The sequence below is a fragment of the Nerophis ophidion genome, linkage group LG15 (assembly GCF_033978795.1).
Source record: "Nerophis ophidion isolate RoL-2023_Sa linkage group LG15, RoL_Noph_v1.0, whole genome shotgun sequence".
In the NCBI taxonomy this organism is placed as follows: Eukaryota; Metazoa; Chordata; class Actinopteri; order Syngnathiformes; family Syngnathidae; genus Nerophis; species Nerophis ophidion.
Window position 1 is genome coordinate 37,632,377 of NC_084625.1, and position 23,342 is coordinate 37,655,718.

At 38.4% G+C, this 23,342-nt stretch overlaps 1 protein-coding gene across 3 annotated transcripts; it reads left to right on the forward strand.

Annotated features, from left to right (window-relative positions):
* The first annotated feature begins 148 nt into the window (after positions 1 to 148).
* On the forward strand, positions 149 to 17,948 carry pigm (phosphatidylinositol glycan anchor biosynthesis, class M). Of its 3 annotated transcripts, none has more exons than XM_061922117.1 (8): positions 149 to 1,638; positions 3,373 to 3,546; positions 3,829 to 3,955; positions 7,713 to 7,956; positions 8,030 to 8,133; positions 8,208 to 8,362; positions 13,831 to 13,932; positions 13,993 to 17,948. In XM_061922117.1, exons 1-8 carry the CDS (start codon positions 1,468 to 1,470, stop codon positions 14,161 to 14,163), a joined length of 1,248 nt encoding a protein of 415 aa, XP_061778101.1. In that variant the 5' UTR covers positions 149 to 1,467; the 3' UTR covers positions 14,164 to 17,948. The 3 variants fall into 3 exon arrangements, with proteins under 3 accessions (XP_061778101.1, XP_061778102.1, XP_061778103.1); XM_061922118.1 differs by having other exon boundaries at positions 3,829 to 3,949; XM_061922119.1 differs by having other exon boundaries at positions 1,499 to 1,638; positions 3,468 to 3,546.
* The last annotated feature ends 5,394 nt before the right edge of the window (positions 17,949 to 23,342 follow it).

Below are 23,342 nucleotides of genomic sequence, written 5' to 3' on the forward strand. Positions count from 1 at the left end.
CCTGTTATGGACCAAAATCCACGCAGCTGTTTAGTAACCTCACTCTAACACCTTAAAAGTTTTCACCAGACATTGAGTTTGACAGCTTGTGCTTTTAGCTCGATGTCTAGCGCTCTCGTCTGCAGGACCAGTCCGGTTCCAGCGGTGCCATGACCTGCATGAGAGTGAGGTTTAGGGCAGTAAGTGGCTGTTAGAGTATACGTTGATTTAAAATACTCCCTGACATCTTTAAAAATTGGTGCTATATATGAAGTTGACATCTGACTTTTCGCTCAATGCCTAACTCCCAATGATAGGACCCCGTTTTGAGATACAGACAGAATGGAAGTGGAGATGGATCCGGTGAAACATATCAAATTAGTCTTATGTTTGCAAAAAAAGTTTGTGGTGTTTGGACAACAAATTGTATCTCCAGTTTTATTAAATTTTTCTCAACATACATAACAATACAACGTTTTTGACTACATAAAAAGAACCATATGTTCGTTTTGAACATACAATAAGTTGTTTTTGGAATGTGTCATTTTTAAATCATGACTACTGATTGACAAGCACTAATTATGATTTTAAAAATTATATTGTACAAGCATTTTTCTACATTAGCCACCGTTCCATAATCAAGTCCAGTAGATGGCGGTAATGCACCTAAAATGCAGAGATTGCCCATGAATTGATGGACCCGACTTAAACAAGTTGAAAAACTTATTCGGGTGTTACCATTTAGTGGTCAATTGTACGGAATATGTACTGAACTATGCAATCTACTAATGAAAACATCAATCAATCAATGTAACCACTTGTAAAAACCAAAGTAAAATAAATGATCGTTGCCAGACATACGATAATAGTTGTATTTGTACACTGATTTCACCCACAGTACGACGCGCTATCCATCAATTTATACCGCTTGTCCCCCTCGGTGTTGCAGAGGTGACTGACTGAGTTTCGCGGCTAACAATCATTAAAAAAATGTAACAAAAACAGGATACAAACAATGCTTCTATTGGAGTGCATTGTCTCTCATTTGCCCTCTTCGAAACTGTTTCGTCAGTGGCAGTTTTTTTTTTCCAAGAATGTTGTTTGTTTGAAGCTACAACGATAATATAAAATGTGCTATACATACAAAGGTAATGTATACAGTATAAAATGGTCCTGACTAAAGTCAAATCGAAAATGTTCGGTCATTTTGAACCTGTGGTACAATAGCGTGTCTATTCCCATCTGGCAACGGTGGGTGTTTCGTTTCTACGCAAAACACAAATCCCTTCCGGGTAACATGTAATATTAAAGTTCTTGAAATATTTCCCAAATTTTAACCGGCCGCCATGAGAGCAACTTTACAAAAGCTTCGTGTATATCGGAAGGACAACATATGATCTACACAATGGGGAGTTTTTGGTCACGTCCCTACTGAGAAACCAAGACGTAGCGAGCCAATGCTAATGTGGAAGCGAGCAGCTTTCAAAGATGGAGACGCTATTATTTAAAATGACTGAAAAACGTTTTCTTTTCACGGCTTCTGTCGTAATACGACTCGCCTTGGTCGCCTATGGAGAATTCCATGACAGGACTATGGTAGTAAAGTACACTGATATTGACTATCATGTGTTCACGGATGCTGCAAGATTCATCACAAAGGTAACCACTCGCTAATGTTTGCTAAATAAACATTTAGTCTCAATACGTGCTCTTCCATAAACATGCATTAAGTGTAAAGTAAGGAAGTTCAAGAACTAAATGGCCTATACATCACGCTAAATAACAATAACAACATGCAATGAACACAAGCACTTTAGTACTTTAATATTTGTCTGTTTCTGTGAAGCAATAAAGTAACACACATTCCCCGAACGCGACAAAAAGATTTACATTGACCAGATTTGTATGACATCATACTCTTTTAAATGTAATATTGTTTTTGGTTATTAACATGGTATCGTCCAAATGTTTGACCTTATTGATCTATTCACTTGATTAACACTGAAAATGTTCATACAGCATACTTTTTATTGTCATTGAGTGTTACAACCGAAAGTTTTATAGATAGATAGATAGATAGATAGACAGATAGTACTTTATTAATTTCTTCAGGAGAGTTCCTTCAGGAAAATTAAAAGCAGCAGTGTACAGAGTTGAGATCAATTTAAAAAGTAAATAATGGGAGTGTAAATGGAAACAAAATAGAAAAATATTGCAATAAGAATCAAAATAAAAAGCAACAATGGGAATGAAAATATAACACTAAAATAAGAATATAGCAAGCGAAACTAGGCAGTAGTGACCATGTTATGAAAGAGTATTGCACTATTGTTTTGCATCCCCTGTCATCCTAGTACCTGCCGCACCCCTACCTAGAGAGGAGTTGTACAGTCTAATGGCGAGTGGGACAAAATAGTTTTTTAGTCTATTAGTCCTGCACTTGGGATGAAGGAGTCTAGCACTGAACAGGCTCCCCTGGCTACTGATAACGCTATGTAGAGGGTGACTGGCATCATCCAGGATGTTCACTAGTTTGTCCACAGTCCTCTTCTCTGCCACCGTCACCAGTGAGTCCAGTTTTATTCCGATTGTAGAACCGTCCCGCTTTATTTGTTTCTCCGGTCGGGAGGTGTCCTTAGATGTACCTTGATGTACATCTAAGTTAATCAATTCATGTACCATGAATTGATTAACGTGGACCCCGACTTAAACAAGTTGAAAAACTTATTCGGGTGTTACCATTTAGTGGTCAATTGTACGGAATATGTACTAAACTGTGAAATCTACTAATAAAAGTATCAATCAATCAATCAATCAATACTGCACCCCCCCCCAGCACACTACCATGTAGAACAGAACACTGGCAACCACAGGAGTTTTTTACAAATGTTGAAGGAGCGTAGCCTCCTGAGGAAGTACAGCCTGCTATGTCCTTTCTTGTACAGGTGGTCCGTGTTAACAGTCCAGTCCAGCTTATTGTCCACCCAAACCCCCAAATAAAGCAAAGTATTAATGCTCATTCAATGACTATTCGCACAATTGGCCATGACACATGTCATCACAAATATCATACATCACAAAATTGATGTATGAGAAACTCTGAAATAGTTGTTGGACACAGGAGGACTATGGGGACAAAAAGCCAAAGTATTGGACTGACAGTAATTTTAGACAGTAAATTTGTCATTTTAATTGTGTTACAATTGTATGAAATAAAAGGCAATTAATAAATTAATCACAAATATGTTTTTTTGCCAAAAAATGTTGATTCTGATTAAAACCATGATCAACAATTTAAAGCAGGACATATACATTGATAAGAATCTCATTACATTGTTTGGGTGTACCTGACATAATGAACGAGACATTTTTATCCTCACATTGTGTTACCAGGGTGAGTCTCCATACAACAGATCTACATATCGTTACACACCTCTACTAGCCTGGATGCTAACTCCCAACATTTACATCAACTTCATGTTTGGCAAGCTGCTCTTCATCCTGTGTGACCTTCTGTCTGGCCTGCTGATCTACGCCATCCTGAGCCTGCGAGGTCTGCGTTCCGAGGTTTGGTGTTTGAGGAAATCTAACCATCACTACATTAATTATTAGCGCTTTAGTTTTTACCACAGAGAAGTATGAAAGTGGATATTATATGTTCCAGTGTCAAACCAACACAAAACCCTTTTTTTAGAAAACATGGTGAAAAATCCACACAAAAAAGCTAAATGAGCTGTTTATTCACCACTCATATGCTGCATTATTTTAACCAGTTACAATTTTTGAGAAACATCTTTCTGCTGACAAACTCAACTGTACATGAAAATAAAAATGTACTTTTATGATCAGACAGCACGACAAATGTGTTCCCTGTGGCTTCTCAACCCTCTGCCTATGGGAGTGTCCAGTCGCGGGAATGCAGAGTCCATCCTGGCTGCTTTGGTGCTGGGGACACTGCTTTGTATGGAGGGTAAAAGTAATACATTATTTATTATTTTATATATTTTATGTTGGTCATAAAGTACAAACCCCGTTTCCATATGAGTTGGGAAATTGTGTTAGATGTAAATATAAACGGAATACAATGATTTGCAAATCCTTTTCAACCCATATTCAGTTGAATGCACTACAAAGACAAGATATTTGATGTTTAAACTCATAAACTTTTTTTTTTTTTTGCAAATAATAATTAACTTAAAATTTGATGGCTGCAACACGTGCCAAAGTAGTTGGGAAAGGGCATGTTCACCATTGTGTTACATCACATTTTCTTTTAACAACACTCAATAAATGTTTTGGAACTGAGGAAACTATTTGTTGAAGCTTTGAAAGTGGAATTCTTTACCATTCTTGCTTGATGTACAGGTCAAGTTGTTCAACAGTCCAGAGTCTTGTTGTCATATTTTACGCTTCATAATGCGCCACACATTTTCAATGGGAGACAGGTCTACACTGCAGGCGGGCCAGGAAAGTACCTGCATTCTTTTACTACGAAGCCACACTGTTGTAACATGTGCCTTGGCATTTATTTTGCTGAAATAAGCAGGAGCATCCATGATAACATTGCTTGGATGACAACATATGTTACTCCAAAACCTGTAAGGACCATTCAGCATTAATTGTGCCTTTACAGATGTGTAAGATACCCATGCCTTGGGCATGGGTAACACCCCCATACCATCACACATGTTGGCTTTTGAACTTTGCGCCTATAACAATCCGGATCGTTATTTTCCTCTTTGTTCCGGAGGACACCACGTCCACAGTTTCTAAATATAATTTGAAATGTGGACTCATCAGACCACAGCAGTGTTAATTTTGACAGCAAAATTTGATTTAGTTTTTGTCATAGTCTTTAGACCAAAATGTATTTTAGTTTTAGTCATAATTTAGTTATTTAAATTGTTTTAGTTTTAGTCTAGTTTTAGTTGACGAAATATCATAAGATTATAGTCGACGAAAACTACAGTAGATTTAGTCAACTAAAGGGTAATATGTAATCTTTCCCTTCAATTTCTGAAAGTCAAAGCAAAACAGCGGAAAAATCACCGATACAAGTCGTATTTTGATGAAAATCATGTCTCAAATTTAGTATTTCACGAGTAAGCCGTGTAATAACGGGATAACGTCGAGTGAGTTGTATGTTGTGGAAAATGCTTACCTGTGTGTGGATTTCGGGGTGATTCGACTAAATGTTGCGTCGTTTGTTGTGTTTTTCCCCGTAATCCTCGCGCTGCATTTCTTACACTGCGTCTTGTTATCTTTGACGTGAAATATAACATTTCCCCATATGTCCTCTCTCCTCTTCCTCCCCGGCGTTGACATGTTGTCTTCTGCAGCACATTCCCGGGTCAGTCTCAAACGCAAACTACGTTAACGTAACTTCCTTACCACATCGCTCTGATTGGTTCTCTTCCCAACTCCTCCCGCCTCTTCCTAACGAAATGAGTTCCGATTGGATCTTGTCTTTGGCAGACATTTTCGTCTCGTTTTTATTCGTTGACAAATATGTCAATACACCTCGTCATCGTCTTAGTCCACGTAAATTATTTTTTATTTAGTTATTGTCTCTTTTTAGTCAGAAAAAAAAGGTCGTTGACGATAACTATGATGAAAATTTTTCGTCAACAAAATTAACACTAGACCACAGAACACTTTTCCACTTTGCATCAGTCCATCTTAGACGAGCTCGGGCCCAGCGAAGCCGGCGGCGTTCCTTTGTGTTGTTGATAAATGGCTTTCGCTTTGCAGAGTAGAGTTTTAACTTGCACTTACAGATGTAGCGACCAACTTTAGGTACTGACAGTGGTTTTATGAAGTGTTCCTGAGCCCATGTGGTGATATCCTTTACACACTGATGTCGGTTTTTGATGCAGTACCGCCTGAGGGATCGAAGGTCCGTAATATCATCGCTTACGTGAAGTGATTTCTCCAGATTCTCTAAATATTTTGATGATTTTACGGACCGTAGATTGTAAAATCCCTAAATTCCTTGCAATAGCTTGTTGAAAAATGTTGTTAAATGGTAAATGGGTTGTACTTGTATAGCGCTTTTCTACCTTCAAGGTACTCAAAGCGCTTTGACACTACTTCCACATTCACACACACATTCACACACTAACGTTCTTAAACTGTTCGACAATTTGCTTACAAATTGGTGACCCTCGCCCCATCCTTGTCTGTGAATGACTTAGCATTTCATGTAAGTTGCTTTTATACCCAATCGTGGCACCCAACTGTTCCCAATTAGCCTGCACACCTGTGGGATGTTCCAAATAAGTGTTTGATGAGCATTCCTCAACTTTATCAGTATTTATTGCCACCTTTCCCAACTTTTTTGTCACGTGTTGCTGGCATCAAATTCTAAAGTTAATGATTGTTTGCACACAAAAAAATGTTTATCAGTTTTAACATCAAATATGTTGTCTTTGTAACATATTCAACTGAATATGGGTTGAAAATGATTTGCAAATCATTGTATTCCGTTTATATTTACATCTAACACAATTTCCCAACTCATATGGAAAAGGGCTTTGTATGTTTGTCAGTACTTGGTCTTACATAAATAAACTTAAATACTTTTTTTGTCTTCCATTATCCATCCATTTTCCAATATTATTTATTATATACTTAATGGCACAGGAGTTAATGCGTGTGCCTCACAATACGAAGGTCCTAGGTTCGTTTCCCGGGCTTGGGGTTATTCTGTGTGGAGTTTGCATGTTCTCCTCGTGACTGTGTGGTACTCCCGCTTCCTCCCACCTCCAAAGGGATGCACTAGGGTATAGGCTGATTGGCAACACTAAATGGTCCTGTGTGAATGTTGTCAGTCTATCTATCTGTTGGCCCTGCTATGAGGTAGCGACTTGTCCAGGGTGTACACCGCCTTCCGCCCAAAGGCAGCTGGGCTAGGCTCTAGCATCTCCGCAATCCCGAGAGGGACAAGCGGTAGAAAATGGATGGATGAATGTTTGTCTTACATTTTTTGTCATATTCTTCATGTTCGTCCGTATTTGTTCTAACATGTTATAATATTATACACTTTATTTTTGTCACATTTTAATCATTATTATATACTTAATGGCCCTGCGATTTGGGGGCGACTTGTCCAGGGTGTACACCGCCTTCCGCCCGATTGTAGCTGAGATAGGCACCAGCGCCACCCGCGACCCCAAAAAGGAATAAGCGGTAGAAATCGGATGGATGGATATATACTTGATGTTTGTCTTATATTATTTGTTATCATTTAATTCATTATAACTTCATTTTATAATCTTCCCTCGCATTGTTTACTATTATACATTTTGTTTGTCCGTACGTATTCTTACATTATACATATTATTGTATACTTTTTCTGACATTATATATTAATGTACTGTATACTCTTTATTAGTGTACTCTTCATGTTGTCACTTGTTCTTACAATTTTTTTTATTATGTCCTCATGTTTGTCCTATACTTTTTATTATTATAACGTCATGTTTGTTCATATTTGTTCTTACATTATTTAATTATATACTTAATGTTTGTCTTACATTATTTCCTCATAATCAAACTTCTTGTTTGTCGATATTTGCTCTTGCTTTTTTTTTTTTTCTTAAGTTATGATACTTCATGTTTGTTCATAATAACTCTGCCATATTTTTTCCTTGGATACTATACTTCATGTTTGTTACATTGTTTTGCCATACGGTAAGTTATGCTATTTTTATGTTTGTAATATTTTTCTGTAGGTGGCCGCGTAGTGTGGGCGGCGCTACTGTATGGGCTGTCAGTTCATATGAAAATCTATCCTGTCACGTACGCTCTTCCCATTCTCCTGAGTCTTCGCTCGCCACAAAGAAGATCTGAGGAACAACAAAAATGGTGGAAAAGATTGTTTGGCTTGTTGGGACGTTTCTTCAACAGAGAATTGGTCATCTTTGCAAGTGTTGCTGGGGGCATTTTTTGTGTTTTAACCACACTTTTCTATCACATGTAAGATCAAACATTTGGTGATTTCTGGTTATAATTGTAATGTATTTACACTGTGATTTACCTGTACGGTCAGGTATGGTTGGACATTTCTTCATGAGACCTACTTCTACCATCTAACCAGAAGAGATATTAGACACAACTTCTCTCCTTACTTCTATATGCTCTACCTGACTGTAGGTATGTCTACTTCTCATAGTTTTTTGGGAAATCATCATCATAATAATAATAATAAATAATGTTTGATTCCGCAGACAACAGGTGGAGTCAGTGTCTTAGCCTGGTGGCCTTCTTGCCTCAGTTGACCCTTCTGTTGGTGACATCATGGTCTTTTCACCGTGACCTTGCTTTTTGTTGTTTCCTGCACACTGCCATCTTTGTCACCTTCAACAAAGTCTGCACATCACAGGTACTCAAGTCAATATCATACCTTACATACCTGAATAACTACACAAAAAATATATGGATACGGTGTAGTCCAATTGTGTAGTTGAATTTCTACAATGTAACAATGCCATTTTATTATTTTTTTATGAACATTGTATCCATTTACATTTTTCATAAACCCTCTAGATCAGGGGTCACCAACCTTTTTGAAACCAGGAGCTACTTCTTGGGTACTGATTAATGCGAAGGGCTACCAGTTTGATACACACTTAAATAAATTGCCAGAAATAGCCAATTTGCTTATTAAATAAATCTATATACATAACAAAATTGGTATTTCTGTCTGTCATTCCGTTGTACATTTTTTTTCCTTTTACGGAAGGTTTTTTGTAGAGAATAAATGATGAAAAAAAACACTTAATTGAAAGGTTTAAAAGAGGAGAAAACACGAAAAAAAAGAAAATTATATTTTGAAACATAGTTAGTCTTCAATTTCGACTGTTTAAAAGTCAAAATTCAACCGAAAAAAATAAAAGAGAAAAACTAGCTAATTCGAATATTTTTGAAAAAAAAAAAATTATGGAACATCATTAGTAATTTTTCCTGATTAAGATTAATTTTAGAATTTTGATGACATGTTTTAAATAAGTTAAAATCCGATCTGCACTTTGTTATAATATATAACAAATTGGACCAAGCTATATTTATAACAAGGACAAATCATTATTTCTTCTAGATTTTCCAGAACAAAAATTTTAAAAGAAATTCAAAAGACTTTGAAATAAGATTTAAATTTGATACTACAGATTTTTTAGATTTGCCAGAATATTTTTTTTTTAATTTTAATCATGTTAAGTTTGAAGAAGCTAAAATGAAGAATTAAATTAAAATGTACTTATTATTGTTAACAAAAAATACTTGAACATAGATTTAAATTGTCAGGAAAGAATAGGAAGGAATTTAAAAGGTAAAAAGGTATATGTGTTTGAAAATCCTAAAATCATTTTTAAAGTTGTATTTTTCTCTAAAATTGTCTTTCTGAAAGTTATAAGAAGCAAAGTAAAAAAATAAATGAATGTATTTAAACAAGTGAAGACCAATTCTTTAAAATATTTTCTTGGATTTTCAAATTCTATTTGAGTTTTGTCTCTCTTAGAATTAAAAATGTCGAGCAAAGTGAGACCAGCTTGCTAGTAAATAAATAAAATTAAAAAAGTAGAGGCAGCTCACTGGTAAGTGCTGCTATTTAACTTATTTTTAGAACAGGCCAGCGGGCTACTCATCTGGTCCTTACGGGCGACCTGGTGCCCACGGGCACCGCGTTGGTGATCCCTGCTTTAGATACATTTATAAACACTTCCAATATTTTTAAACCCTTCATAAACCCTAAAACCGTGCTTCCTAGCCTTAGGGCCTGGGCCCATTGTTGGGCCGCCCAAAATATATCTTTTTCAGTGTGTAATTAAAAAAAAAAATCAACTTGCTTTCTCAGTTCCATCACTTGTGGCAGTAATCACAATCTCAAACCAGAGTCGTGTATTAAGAGCATATGGCCAACTCGGTTTCAGGGAATCTCTTCAATGATTGGTCAAAAGGCACTGATGTGACTACACGCCATGACTGCTACCAATTTTTAACTGAGGCAATGTGTTTGCGGCGCTTCCTCTTTAGTTTTTGAACATGTAAAAAATGCGTTGTTGTGCAGCATTGGGCTGCCCCACCCGCTAGAATTGTGGACAGCTTTTACATTGCTTTCCCCACAACTCGCAAATAAGATAATTAATTATGGGAAGTAAAGGTTTGCTATCAACACTGGGGCCCTGCCACCAAAGAGCTTCTTAACTACCTTGGCAACCTCAGCTCCAGAAATAAGAAAGCCCACCGCGGAGTCCAAAGGCACTGCTTCCTCACTGGAAGACGTGTATGTGGGATTGAGGAGGTCTTCAAAGTATTCCTTCCACCAATCCACAACATCCGCAGTCGACATCAGCAGCACACCATCTCCACTGTACACAGTGCACATTTTTCCCCTCCTAAGGCTGTGTGTAGTGGTCCAGAAACGCTTCGAAGCTTGTCCGGAAGTCGTTCTCCGTGCACCCTCTTCGAACTCCTCCATTGTCCAAGCTTTTGCCTCTGCTACCGCCAAATCCATACACCGCTTGGTCTGTCAGTACCTGTCCGCTGCCTCAAGAGTCCCATAAGGCAAAAAGACCCAATATGACTTATATTTCAGCTTGACGGCATTCCTTACCGTTTGTGTCCACCAGCGGGTTCTGGGATTTCCGCCACGGCAGGCACCGACCACCTTGCAGCCACAGTTCCGATTGGATGCTTCGACAATAGAGGCACGGAACATGGTCCACTCGGACTCAATATCTAGTGCCTGCCTTGTAACATCTTGGAAGTTCTCCCTGATGTTGAATGCAGGTGGAAGAAGGACAAGCTTAAGGTGTCACTCCAGATTTTAAAGGACTGTTGGCATCGATATCAGAGCACAGTAAAAGAGGCAAAAAGAGAACATTTGGCAAACATTATTGCTTAAAATAGTCTTGACCCTCGTATTTTATTCAAAACCATTGACTCTGTTCTTAATGCCCCTCAGCCCAAATGTTTGGAGCTATCCTCTGAATTGTGCAATGCCTTTTTAGAGTATTTTATTGATAAGATTGCCACAACAAGGGCTCTCATTTCTGTTCCGACCTCTGACCCTTCTGTCCCATTTAACTACTCTGCTGTTTTTAATCAGTTTGAGCAAGTGACTCTGCGGAAGTTAGAAGAATTAACTAATCATATGAAGCACTCAGGTTACCCCCACGATGCTGTCCCTCCTACGTTTTTTAAAGAAGTGTTTTCTTGCATAGCGAAGCCTGTTCTTAACATTTTAAATAGCAGTCTGTTTTCTGGTGTGGTTCCTACCAGTTTTAAACACGCTGTGGTTCAACCACTTTTAAAGAAACCTGGTCTGGACAGTTCAGTTTTAGCCCATTTTAGACCCATTTCTACCCTGCCTTTCCTCTCAAAGATCTCAGAGAAGATTGATTTTACCCATTTAAACAGTTTTTTAGAGGACTGTGATGTTTTAAAAGTCTTTCAGTCTGGGTTTAAACCGCTCCATATAACCAAGTCAGCAATATTAAGGGTTTTTAATGACATCCTTCGAGCAACAGATTTAGGTGTCCATGTGATTTTAGTTTTACTGGATCTAACAGCAGCATTTGATACAGTGGACCATAATATTTTAATTAGCCACCTACAGCATCAAGTGGACATCTGTGGTACTGCTTTGAGTTGGCTGAAGTCATATTTGACTAACAGATCTGTAAATGTGCTGGCTCTGAATCCTCTGTTGCTCCCTTGACATGTGGGGTTCCACAGGGCTCAGTTTTAGGACCACTGCTCTTTTCTATGTATTTACTTTCCCTGGGCTCAGACCAAAGAAAGCATGATATTAGTTTTCATTGTTATGCTGATGACACACACATTTATTTTCCGTTAAAGAGAAATCATGCCTCTTCAATGCAGCCACTACTTGCTTGTCTTGAAGATTTCAAGGCCTGGATGGCCCTAGACTTCTTCAATTTCAATGAAAAGAAGACCAAAGTAATAGTGTTTGAACCTAGTGGTACCTGTGAGCCCCCCCTGTTGTCTTTGGCCCCTTGACTTTGCGCGTTAAGCCCATGGTCACCAACCTGGGCTTTCGTATTGACTGTGATTTTAAATTGGACCTTTGGTTTCGCACAGTGGTGAAAGCCAGCTTTTTGTATTTACGTCAGCCGGCCAAGGTTAAAAAACTTATTTCGAGGCAACAGTTTAAGACAGTAATCCATGCCTTTGTCAAATCTCGGCTGGATTACTGTAACTCTTTGTATTTTGGAATTAAGTCAATCCTCCCTCTCACGCCTGTAGCTGGTCCAAAATGCAGCTGCCCGAGTTTTAACCAACACAAGAAAAAGAGAGCACATTACTACTGTTTTAGCCTCTCTCCATTGGCTGCCTGTGTCTTTTAGAGTCCATTTTAAAATTATCTTACTCATTTTTAAATCCTTACATGGTCTTGCCCCACCATACCTCAGGCTGCTCCACCTCTATGCCCCCACCCGGTCCCTCAGGTCAGTTTATCAACTGATCCTGGAGGTACCCAAATCAAAGCGCAAGCTCAGAGGGGACAGAGCCTTCTGTGTTGCGGGTCCCTCAGGTCAGCTGATCCTGGAGGTCCCCAAATCAAAGCGCAAGCTCAGAGGGGACAGAGCCTTCTCTGTTGCAGGTCCCAAACTCTGAAACAATCTCCTTCTCCATGTGAGACAGGCCCCTTCTTTGGTTATTTTTAAGACCCTTCTTAAAACCCATTTTTATTCACTGGCTTTTAACCCAGCATGAGACTTTAAACTGTTTTTAACTGTTTTTAACTTTTTTACGGCTTTTTATCTAACCAAATTTTCTTAGGGTAATTTGTATTTGCTTTTTCAATGTGTATTTTACTTCTGTTTCAAATTTAATTTTTTAGTCTGTCCTTTGCCTATATGCTTACGTTTACGCTTGCGTTTGGTGTACATACCTTTGTTCTTCAATTGTGGTTGTTTTTAAAGGGCTTCATAAATAAAGTTGGAGTATGGAGGTTGGAATTGAAACTCCCTCTGACAGTAGACTCTGCCAGATATTCCCTTCGGACCCTCGTTATACAAACATATGAGTTGGGAAATTGTGTAAGATGTAAATCTAAACGGAATACAATGATTTGCAAATCCTTGTCAACCCATATTCAATTGAATGCACTACAAAGACAATATATTTAATTAATGTAGCTGTTTCTTATTACAAATTCACTGTTTTTTTAAAGTTGTAAGTGATATACGCTTAACTGGTGAAACGAAAATAATTGTAGCTCCTAAATTGTTATATGCAATGAAATTGTGAGGTGCCCAAAGATTCCCACCTCTACTAATTATGGTGGTAATTAGAGGTGTGGAAATAATATTTTTTAGAGTCGTTTGGTAAACCTCAATAATCGATGTATTATTGTAAATAAAGCAATGCAGACAGTTCCAAAATTTGGCTGACTGCAGCGAGCCACCTCACTGAGAGATCTGAGCAGTTCCTTTATCATAGGGCACTTATGGTCCAGTTTTGCACTCATTTTCATACATTTATTAAATGTGGGAATCAATTTAACTGTTTCCTATTCCAAATTATTTTATGTTTTTTAAAGTTGCAAGTGATAAACGCTTATTTTGTGAAGCGAAAACATTTTTAAAACAGCATCAATATACATAAATTAAAGCTACTACAATAATACATTTTAATCAAATCTTAGCTCCTGAATCGTAATTGTAATCAAATCGTGAGGTGCCCAAAGATTACCACCTCAAGTAATAATGTTTTAAAACGTTCAGTGAATGACTAAAAACACGAAGCACTCCAGAATTTTCAGCAGCATAACTTGTGCATATTATTTACAAATTGACGTTAACATGTTTTTCTTTCACTGTGCAGTACTTCCTGTGGTATCTGAGTTTACTTCCTCTGGTCATCCCTCACCTGAGTCTTTCAGTGAAACAAGGAGTAGGACTGCTGCTCCTCTGGTTTGCAGGACAGGTAATTTTATTTTTAATATTTGAATATACAAGGTGACTAAGTGTACTTTTCCATTACCAGGCTGCATGGTTGGCTCCAGCCTACTTCCTGGAGTTTGAGGGCTACAACACCTTTGTGTTTATTTGGCTTTCTGGATTGTTCTTTTTAACCGTGAACTGTATCATTCTCATACAGATTATTGTACACTACAACAACAATCAAGTCAACAAGAAGAAAACAAAGCTGATATAAACCTGTATGAAAGCTTTTTTAATGTATTTTGGCTTGTGATTGCACGTGATTTTCTAATCCAATATACAGTAAGAATAACTAATACGATCATGACGGCTCAGACAATAAGACAATTGTAAGAATTACATTAAAAGTACAAAACCAATTTCAAGCAATCTGTAGAACAGATTTGGGCAAATTAAGGCCCGGGGGCCACATACGGACAGTTAAGCTTTTCAATCTGGCCCGCCGGACATCCCCCCCAAATTTTTTTTTAATTTTTTTTTAGTTAATTTAATATGGAAAGTGTAGCTGCAATTATGATGTGCAGTGATGTTTTCTAATGACCGTGAGTCTTCAAATAGACAAAGTATTTCAATGGTTGGAATCTGCGCTTTTGGATGATATACCAGTTACTATGTTTATCTAATTAGTTACTATGGTCATCTAATTCCTGCGATGAGGCGGCGACTTGTCCAGGGTGTACCCCGCTTTCCGCCCGTTTGTAGCTGAGATAGGCTTCAGCGCCCCCCGCGACCCCGAAGGGAATAAGCGGTAGAAATGGATGGATAAATGGTAATCTAATTTGTTACTATGGTCATCTAATTAGTTACTATGGTCATATACGTCACAGCAGCTCAGACAAGGCACCAAGCAGTGTGGGCGGGAAGTGTTTCCACGGACGCGGAAGGAGATTTTCACTACAAAGTTCTAAGGCTTAGTGATATGACAGATATATCAGATTGTAGGTGGGTTTATTTTGTACCCTTCGCGTTGATATTTCACTGTTTGTTGCATTTTTGCCGCGCTTCACTCGATTGTAAAATATGTCGATCGGAAGGTTGTGTGACGTTCATATGTTGTCAATATACAGTGTTTTATCGTTAATAGAAAAAAATTAAATTCCATTACGTTTTTTAAGGCGGTCTGTCATAACGTTTTTAGCATTCAATAAGACGTTACTGTCAGGTTTTGTATTAGTGTTCCTAAAAATAGATATACCAGCCCCCAGACACATTTTTTCTGTAAATGTGGCCCCCGAGTCAAAATAATTGGCCCAGGCCTGCATAAAAGGTTGATAGAATAAAATATTGATCTCTTTATTTTTATTATGTTTTGTGTTTTTCTTTTGTTCGTTTGTTTCGGGAGTAGACTTGCTAAGTTTTGTTTTGCTTATTCTGTTGGTAAAAAGTAAACAAGTGACAAAGTAAAATTTGTATCGTTTAATGTTAATGGGCTATTGAACCCAGTTAAACACAGTAAAATCTTATCGAAGGTTAGGACAGAGCAAGCTCACATAGTGTACTGACAGGAGACCCACTCGGCTGACAAGGAGCATGTAAAACTAAAGAGAAATGGCTTCACTAATTAGTTTATTTCTTCATATAAATCAGGACATAGGAGAGGAGTTGCCATCCTCATCTCAAATAAGTTAATTTTGAAAAAGTATTGGAATTTGCTAATAATGAGGGTAGATTTATTTTAGTAAAGGGGAAGATAGATGGGAACTCAATCACCCTGTTGAATGTCTATGCACCCCCCGGTAGTGCTATTAGTTTCTTCTAAAAAATCACCAATATTATGGTAACGAAAACCGAAGGTCTTTTGATTTGTGGTGGGGATTAAAATACATATTTAGAGCCAAAATTGGACTCATCTAGTATAAAAACTCATAACGCTAAGTCCCTATATAAGAAAGTAAACACACTTTTCGAGGAAGTAGGTTTAATTGACTTTTGGCGAGACCTTTTCCCTGACAGAAGGGATTATACTTATTTCTTTGCACCCCAATGTCTTTATACAAGAATAGGTTATTTTCTAACATTTGGGAAGGACAAAGATAAAATATACACTTGTGAAATTGGGACAATAGATCTAAGTGACCATGAACCAATATACTTACAAAATATTATACATGGAAACTAAATTAAAGTTTGCTGAATGGTCTATCCTTTAAGGCACAAATTAAATCTGAAATTAGTCTCTTCTTAAAATTCGATGACACGGAAGAGGTCTCACCTCCCATATTATGGGACACCTTGAAGTCTGTTGTAAGATGCAAAATTATCGCAATTTCTTAATTTAAGAAAAAATATAAGAATACAAAATCAGATGACTTAAAAAACCCCAAAATGAATTATAAAGAAAACAAATTAGATTTTGCATAGTATACATTAAGGGAAATAAGAAATATTAGGAATGAAATTAACAGTTTGGCCACACAAGAAAAAAAAACTTAAAATGTTTCTCAAACATAGACAATATGAAAGTGACTCTAAGTCTATAAAAAATTTGGCCTGGAAACTGGAAAAAAAGATACCGGCAAACACAATTCAAGAACAAAAGTGATAGAAACTAAACCAAACAAAATTCAAGAAGCTTTTGAATTTGTTTTATAAAACCATTTACTCAAAGGTCTTCAATAGGAGCGTAACCCAAATTGATAACTTCCTGAATTTCCTGGATTTACCTACTTTAGATGAAGAACAAAATAAAACAATGTCTGCAGATATAATTGGAGATAAATTAAAAGTTGCAATTAGTAGGCTTAAATTAAGTAAGTCTCCAGTATCACACGGTTAGACCGCAGAGTGGTATAAGGAATTTAAACAATTATTAATACCTCTTTTACTCCCCAGACTGAATTGGGTTTTTAAAAAAGCACAAACGCCACTTAGTTGGAAGGAGGAAATTATCTCAGCTATTCCAAAACAAGGCAAATATAGAATTGAGTGTGGATCTTACAGGCTAATATCTGTTCTCAATGTAGATTATAAACTATTTACATTCCATCATGGACAAAAGATTAGAAGATGTTTTATCTATATTGATACATAATGATCAAACAGGTTTTATAAATCAACACCAAACACAAGACAATATAAGAAAGACGCTACATATTATGGATTGTATACAAAGAAAAAACATTGAAGCAATTGTTGTAAGTGTAGAAGTTGAAAAGGCCTTTGATTCGGTTAATTGGATTTTTTTTACAGAGTTCTATATAAATTTGGCTTCCCACAGGATCCAATTATTAAAACTGTACAGGCACTATGTAACAAACCTACTGCTAGGATTAGAGTCAATGGATACTTATGATAAATTATAAATGATAAATGGGTTGTACTTGTATAGCGCTTTTTTGCCTTCAAGGTACTCAAAACTCTTTGACACTACTTTCACATTTACCCATTCACACACACATTCACACACTGATGGAGGGAGCTGCCATGCAAGGCGCTAAGCAGCACCCATCAGGAGCAAGGGTGAAGTGTCTTGCTCAGGTCACAACGGACGTGACGAGGTTGGTACTAGGTGGGGATTGAACCAGGGACCCTCGGGTTGCGCACGGCCACTCTCCCACGCCGTATCAAATGTCATGTTTAGTGATCATGTTTAGTTTGGCTATGTTCCGTTTGGTTTTTGCAATCATTAACTTTAAGTTCCTGTTTTTTTTCACTCCCTTGTTTTGTTGCAATGGTTGCAAATCAGTTCACCTGTCCTCACGACTCACGCACCTGATTCATTTAAACTCACGCACCTGTTTTCAATCACCACATCACTATTTAAGCCTGTCATTTTATGTTGGTCAGCCTGGCGTCAATGTGTTCTTTTCTTGCTCTGTGCTGACTTTTTTCATGCCTTGCCATAGTTTCATGCCATGCCAAGTAAGTGTTTATTTATTCATGTCATAGTAAGCGATTTTTGTTTCTTGTCCTTAGTTAGGTCTAAGTGGTGTTTTCGCCTCGTGCGCCTTTTTGTTTGTTCCTCTTTTTGGTGAAGATTAAATCATGTTTATATCTGCACGCCATGTCATGAGTAGTCAGTCTGCTTTCCTGGGAAAACGACCCCGCAGCAAACGACTGCAGGACTGTAGTACCCGGAGGAGGTTAAGTCAAAAAACTGAGGCACGCCTAACCAGGAGAGGCCGAACCACAGTCTTATATTCCTTCTTCCTGCGTTGGGGTGTGTGTTAATTCAGAAGGACACAACCTGACCGTGTATGGAGATGTTCATGTACCTCCAGGTTCTGTAACAGCTTCTCCCCTCAGGCCATAAGACTCTTGAACGCATCTTAATAATCCCCTCAATACCCCCTTAAAAAGGATTAACTCGCTGGAATATAAAGACAATAAAACATACATCCATAAACTTGGATGCATGTGCAAAAGTGCAATATATGTATCTGTACACTAAACTTTGTATTTATATCTGCACCTTATTGATTTTTTCTCCTGCACTACCATAAGCTAATGCAACGACATTTCATTCTTATCTGTACTGTAAATTTCAAATTTGAATAATAATAAAAAGGAAGTCTAATTCTATGTGAAAGTGTCTTCAAAACCACTAATTTAAATCATAACTTAAATGATGACTTTGAGCTAGACAAGTGGTCTCTTCTCTTTTGCATTCCAAAGTCCCAATTAGAGCCCCTTTTCCTACAAGAAGTGATCCAGTCCACCTGCGAATGTCAAACTAAGGGGCCTTATCTTATTGTGTTAAAACTAAAATACCACATTTTCATTCAATTTGGTGGTTTGCCTTGTCTTCACCATAAGCAAAACATGGTATGAATGAATATTAACTTCAATGGCAAACAGTATTTTAAATACCTGGGCATCAATTTATCAAAAGATCTTACAAAATGAGCAGAACACAATTATCTACCCATAAATACCAAAATAAATGATGACATAGCACAATGGAACTTAATTCCCTTTTTTAGCCTTAGTTCTAGAATTGTTTCTATTAAAATGAACTTACTGCCAAGACTGTTGTATTTATTTCAAACCCTGCCAATAGGGATTAACCAAAACCCATCCATCCATTTTCTACCGCTTATTCCCTTTCGGGGTCGCGGGGGGCGCTGGCGCCTATCTCAGCTACAATCGGGCGGAAGGCGGGGTACACCCTGGACAAGTCGCCACCTCATCGCAGGGCCAACACAGATAGACAGACAACATTCACACACTAGGGCCAATTTAGTGTTGCCAATCAACCTATCCCCAGGTGCATGTCTTTGGAGGTGGGAGGAAGCCGGAGTACCCGGAGGGAACCCACGCATTCACGGGGAGAACATGCAAACTCCACACAGAAAGATCCCGAGCCTGGATTTGAACCCAGGACTGCAGGAACTTCGTATTGTGAGGCAGACGCACTAACCCCTCTGCCACCGTGAAGCCCTTAACCAAAACCAATTCAATAAATGGGACAAAATGCTATCTCGGTATATAAGGCAAAGTAAAAGGCTAAGAATTTGTCTCAAAACGTTTCAGTTGGCCAAACTGGGGATTACCTTGCTTCCTTGTGCAGCACAGATGAGAGCAATGATATGCTGGTGCAACCCGTCATATGTTGCTCAATGAAAACATATTAAAGAAGAAATGCCCTCCATTCCCATTCAAGCAATCTTGGCGGATAACAATTTACAAACCCAAATAAATAACATTGCTAACCCATGGGTGAAATGGACCCTTAAAATGTGGAAAATGATCATAAAGGAATACAAACTCGAGAGTGATATTGCATTACTTAAATAGTGTGCCTATGATTCAGATTTTACACCTAATAAATTAGACTCAAGATTCAGGCACTGGATATTGAAGGGTATAACACCGGGGTCTCAAACCCGCGGCCCGCAGCTCGCGAGACATTATTTTGCGGGCCGCACCTTGATGTGAAATTGTAATGTTGGTGCGGCCCATGAGTTTTACATGACCGGCGCTTTACAGCATCATACTTTTATACCCTCGATTTTTCCAGGAGACTCCCAATGTCAGTGCCCCTCTAGGGATAATTGTTCTCTTGATTTTCACTTTAACAACAATATTAAAAGGGCAACATGGAGGCACTGCCTTAAGCCTCCTGTTCAAACTGTACCAGCAGCGTACCAGCCCTGCCGCATGGTGTAGTTAGTATTGACAGACGCAGTATGCGACTGCAAGACATACTTGATCAACAGCCATCAGAGGTGGGTAGTAACACGCTACATTTACTCCGTTATATCTACTTGAGTAACTTTTGGGATAAATTGTACTTCTAAGAGTAGTTTTATTGCAACATACTTTTACTTTCACTTGAGTATTTTCATGGAGAAGAAACGCTACTTTTACTCCGCTACATTTATCTACATTCAGCTCGCTACTGATTTTTATCGATCTGTTAGTAGACGTTTTTTTTGTTTTCGTTGTCAGACATACTTTCAAAGTAGGATCTATCGCACGCCTGCGTTCCACCAATCAAATGCAGTCACTGGTGACGTTTGACTCCATTCCACCAATCAAATGCAGTCACTGGTGACGTTTGACTCCGTTTCACCAATCAAACAGGGGCAGGGAGTCACATGATTAACTGCCCAAAAAGTTTCAGCTGCAAACAACAACAACAATGGCAGAGACGACAACGAACGCACACACCCCTGGCCTCACATAAAATCGATGTTCATGCTTCAGACAACCTAAAAACAGTTATGTAGGGCGTTGTCATACCGTAATTCCTTTGAACGTGGAATTTTTTACCATTCTCACTCCTGCACTTACCAAAGGCATGCGGTAAAAGTAAGCATGCGCTAATTATCTTAAAACTTCTTCTCACTCCGGCACTTACCAAAGGTATGCAGTAAAAATTGGAGTGTGACCTTAAATCCTACTGAATAGCTCTTAATCTTCTTCCCTTTATGCGATTTCAAATTACCAGTATTGAAATCAGCCTCCTCCATTTTGAAAATGATGACAGGGGAAGTGTCACTCGTGACGTCACGAGTTTGACCAAGCGGTAATTCTAAGCATGCGCTAATTATTTTGGGAAGCGAGTTTGACCCGGCAGTAATTCAAGGCAGGCGCATACTATATGCCCTGCGGCAATTCAAGGAAATACAGTATGTGTCTCCCCAAACAAGTCGACATTTCAGATTACATGAACTCAACGTGAAAAAATTTGAGGAAGCACATCGCGGTAAGTAACATTAGTAGATATTTTGGCTGTCACCTCGGGCTAATGTTAGCTTCCCTGCTATGAATCACTGTCAAATTAACGTACTCTGCAGCCTCATAGACGGACAGAGACACACACACTCACGCATGCATACAAACACCAATCAGAAGTTCACATGTGTTCCCCGGTGTAGCCTACAGCTATCAGACTTTATGATCGGCGTAAAGGCAAACTTGTTATTTTCCTTTGTAAATCTCTGCTTACTGAGCCTATGGTGCTGTTACGTTATTGTGGCTCAATTTGCCTTAATTGTTTTTATTTTAATGTAATATTACTTAATATATTTTAATATAATATTATATTAATAATAACATTTTTAAAATAATATATTTTCCCCTTGGGGATTATTAAAGTATTTCTGATTCTGATATATTATTGTTTTAGTTGCTTAAGAGATATTCCTGGCTCTGAATTTGTTCATTGCTATTCTTATGTTTTTGTGCATTATTTTTTGCCGTCATCATTAAACGAACAGGTTACTCATCAGTTACTCAGTAGTTGAGTAGTTTTTCACAACATACTTTTTACTTTTACTCAAATAAATATTTGGGTGACTACCCCTTACTTTTACTTGAGTAATAAATCTCTAAAGTAACAGTACTCTTACTTGAGTACAATTTTTGGCTACTCTACTTACCTCTGAGTGGCAGTATAAACAATTTTAACACTGTTACAAAAATGTGCCACACTGTGAACCCACACCAAACAAGAATGACAAACACATGTTGGGAGAACATCCTCATCGTAACACAACATAAACACAACAGAACAAATACCCAGAATCCCATGCAGCCCTAACTATTCCGTGCTACAATATACACCCTCGCCCCCCCTTACCCTGCCCCTATTGTAGCTTGGAAGAGTTAGTTAGGGCTGCATTGGATTCTGGGTATTTGTTGTGTTGTGTTTAAGTTGTGTTTTGGATGTTCTCCCAAAATGTGTTTGTCAATCTTGTTTGGTGTTGGTTCACAGTGTGGCGCATATTTGTAACAGTTATAAAGTTGTTTATAAGGCCACCCTCAGTGTGACCTGTATGGCTTTTGAATAAATATGTCTTGCAGTCACTTCCGTAGGGCTGCAGAATCCCCAGATAATATGTGACTGGGTCTGCATACTTTATGTATGGTGGAAAAGCAGACGTGACGGTTGTTCGTAGATCACACCAAATTAGTGCCATCACGACACGCCTTTACTGTTGCTGACTGGAGGGTCACTGGCATTTGGCAGTTTCACGGAAAAATCGGGCTAGAGATGGCAAGTTTGTTGCTAGGGTGGGAAAGCCATCCAAAGAAGATGAATTGATTAAAAAGTGCATGTTAGATTTTTTTAAGAAAACTTTTCTTTCGTCCCAGCCTCACCCAGTTTCTGCATCCAGTGGCCCCCAGGTAAATTGCGTGCGAGACCCCTGGTATAACAGCTTTATGTAATGTAATGAAAGATTAAAAAAAGGCTCAGTTTTGAAACTATTAAAAGGACACATTTATTAGAAAATCAAGACTTCTATCGATATTTGCAGTTGCGGCATTTTGTTAATATGAAGGTGAAAAATGTAACAAAGACAAGCATATGTTTAATTCACAGGTGTCAAACTCAAGGCCCGCGGGCCAGCTCTCGACCTCCACTTCATTACATATCAATCAATCAATCAATGTTTACTTATATAGCCCTAAATCACTAGTGTCTCAAAGGGCTGCACAAACCACTACGACATCCTCGGTAGGCCCACGCAAGGAAAACTCACACCCAGTGGGACGTCGGTGACAATGATGACTATGAGAACCTTGGAGAGGAGGAAAGCAATGGATGTCGAGCGGGTCCAACATGATACTGTGAAAGTTCAATCCACAATGGATCCAACACAGTCGCGAGAGTCCCGTTCACAGCGGAGCCAGCAGGAAACCATCCCAAGCGGAGGCGGATCAGCATCGCAGAGATGTCCCCAGCCGATACACAGGCAAGCAGTACATGGCCACCGGATCGGACCGGACCCCCTCCACAAGGGAGAGTGGGACATAGAAGAAAAAGGAAAGAAACGGCAGATCAACTGGTCTAAAAAGGGAGTCTATTTAAAGGCTAGAGTATACAAATGAGTTTTAAGGTGAGACTTAAATGCTTCTACTGAGGTGGCATCTCGAACTGTTACCGGGAGGGCATTCCAGAGTACTGGAGCCCGAACGGAAAACGCTCTATAGCCCGCAGACTTT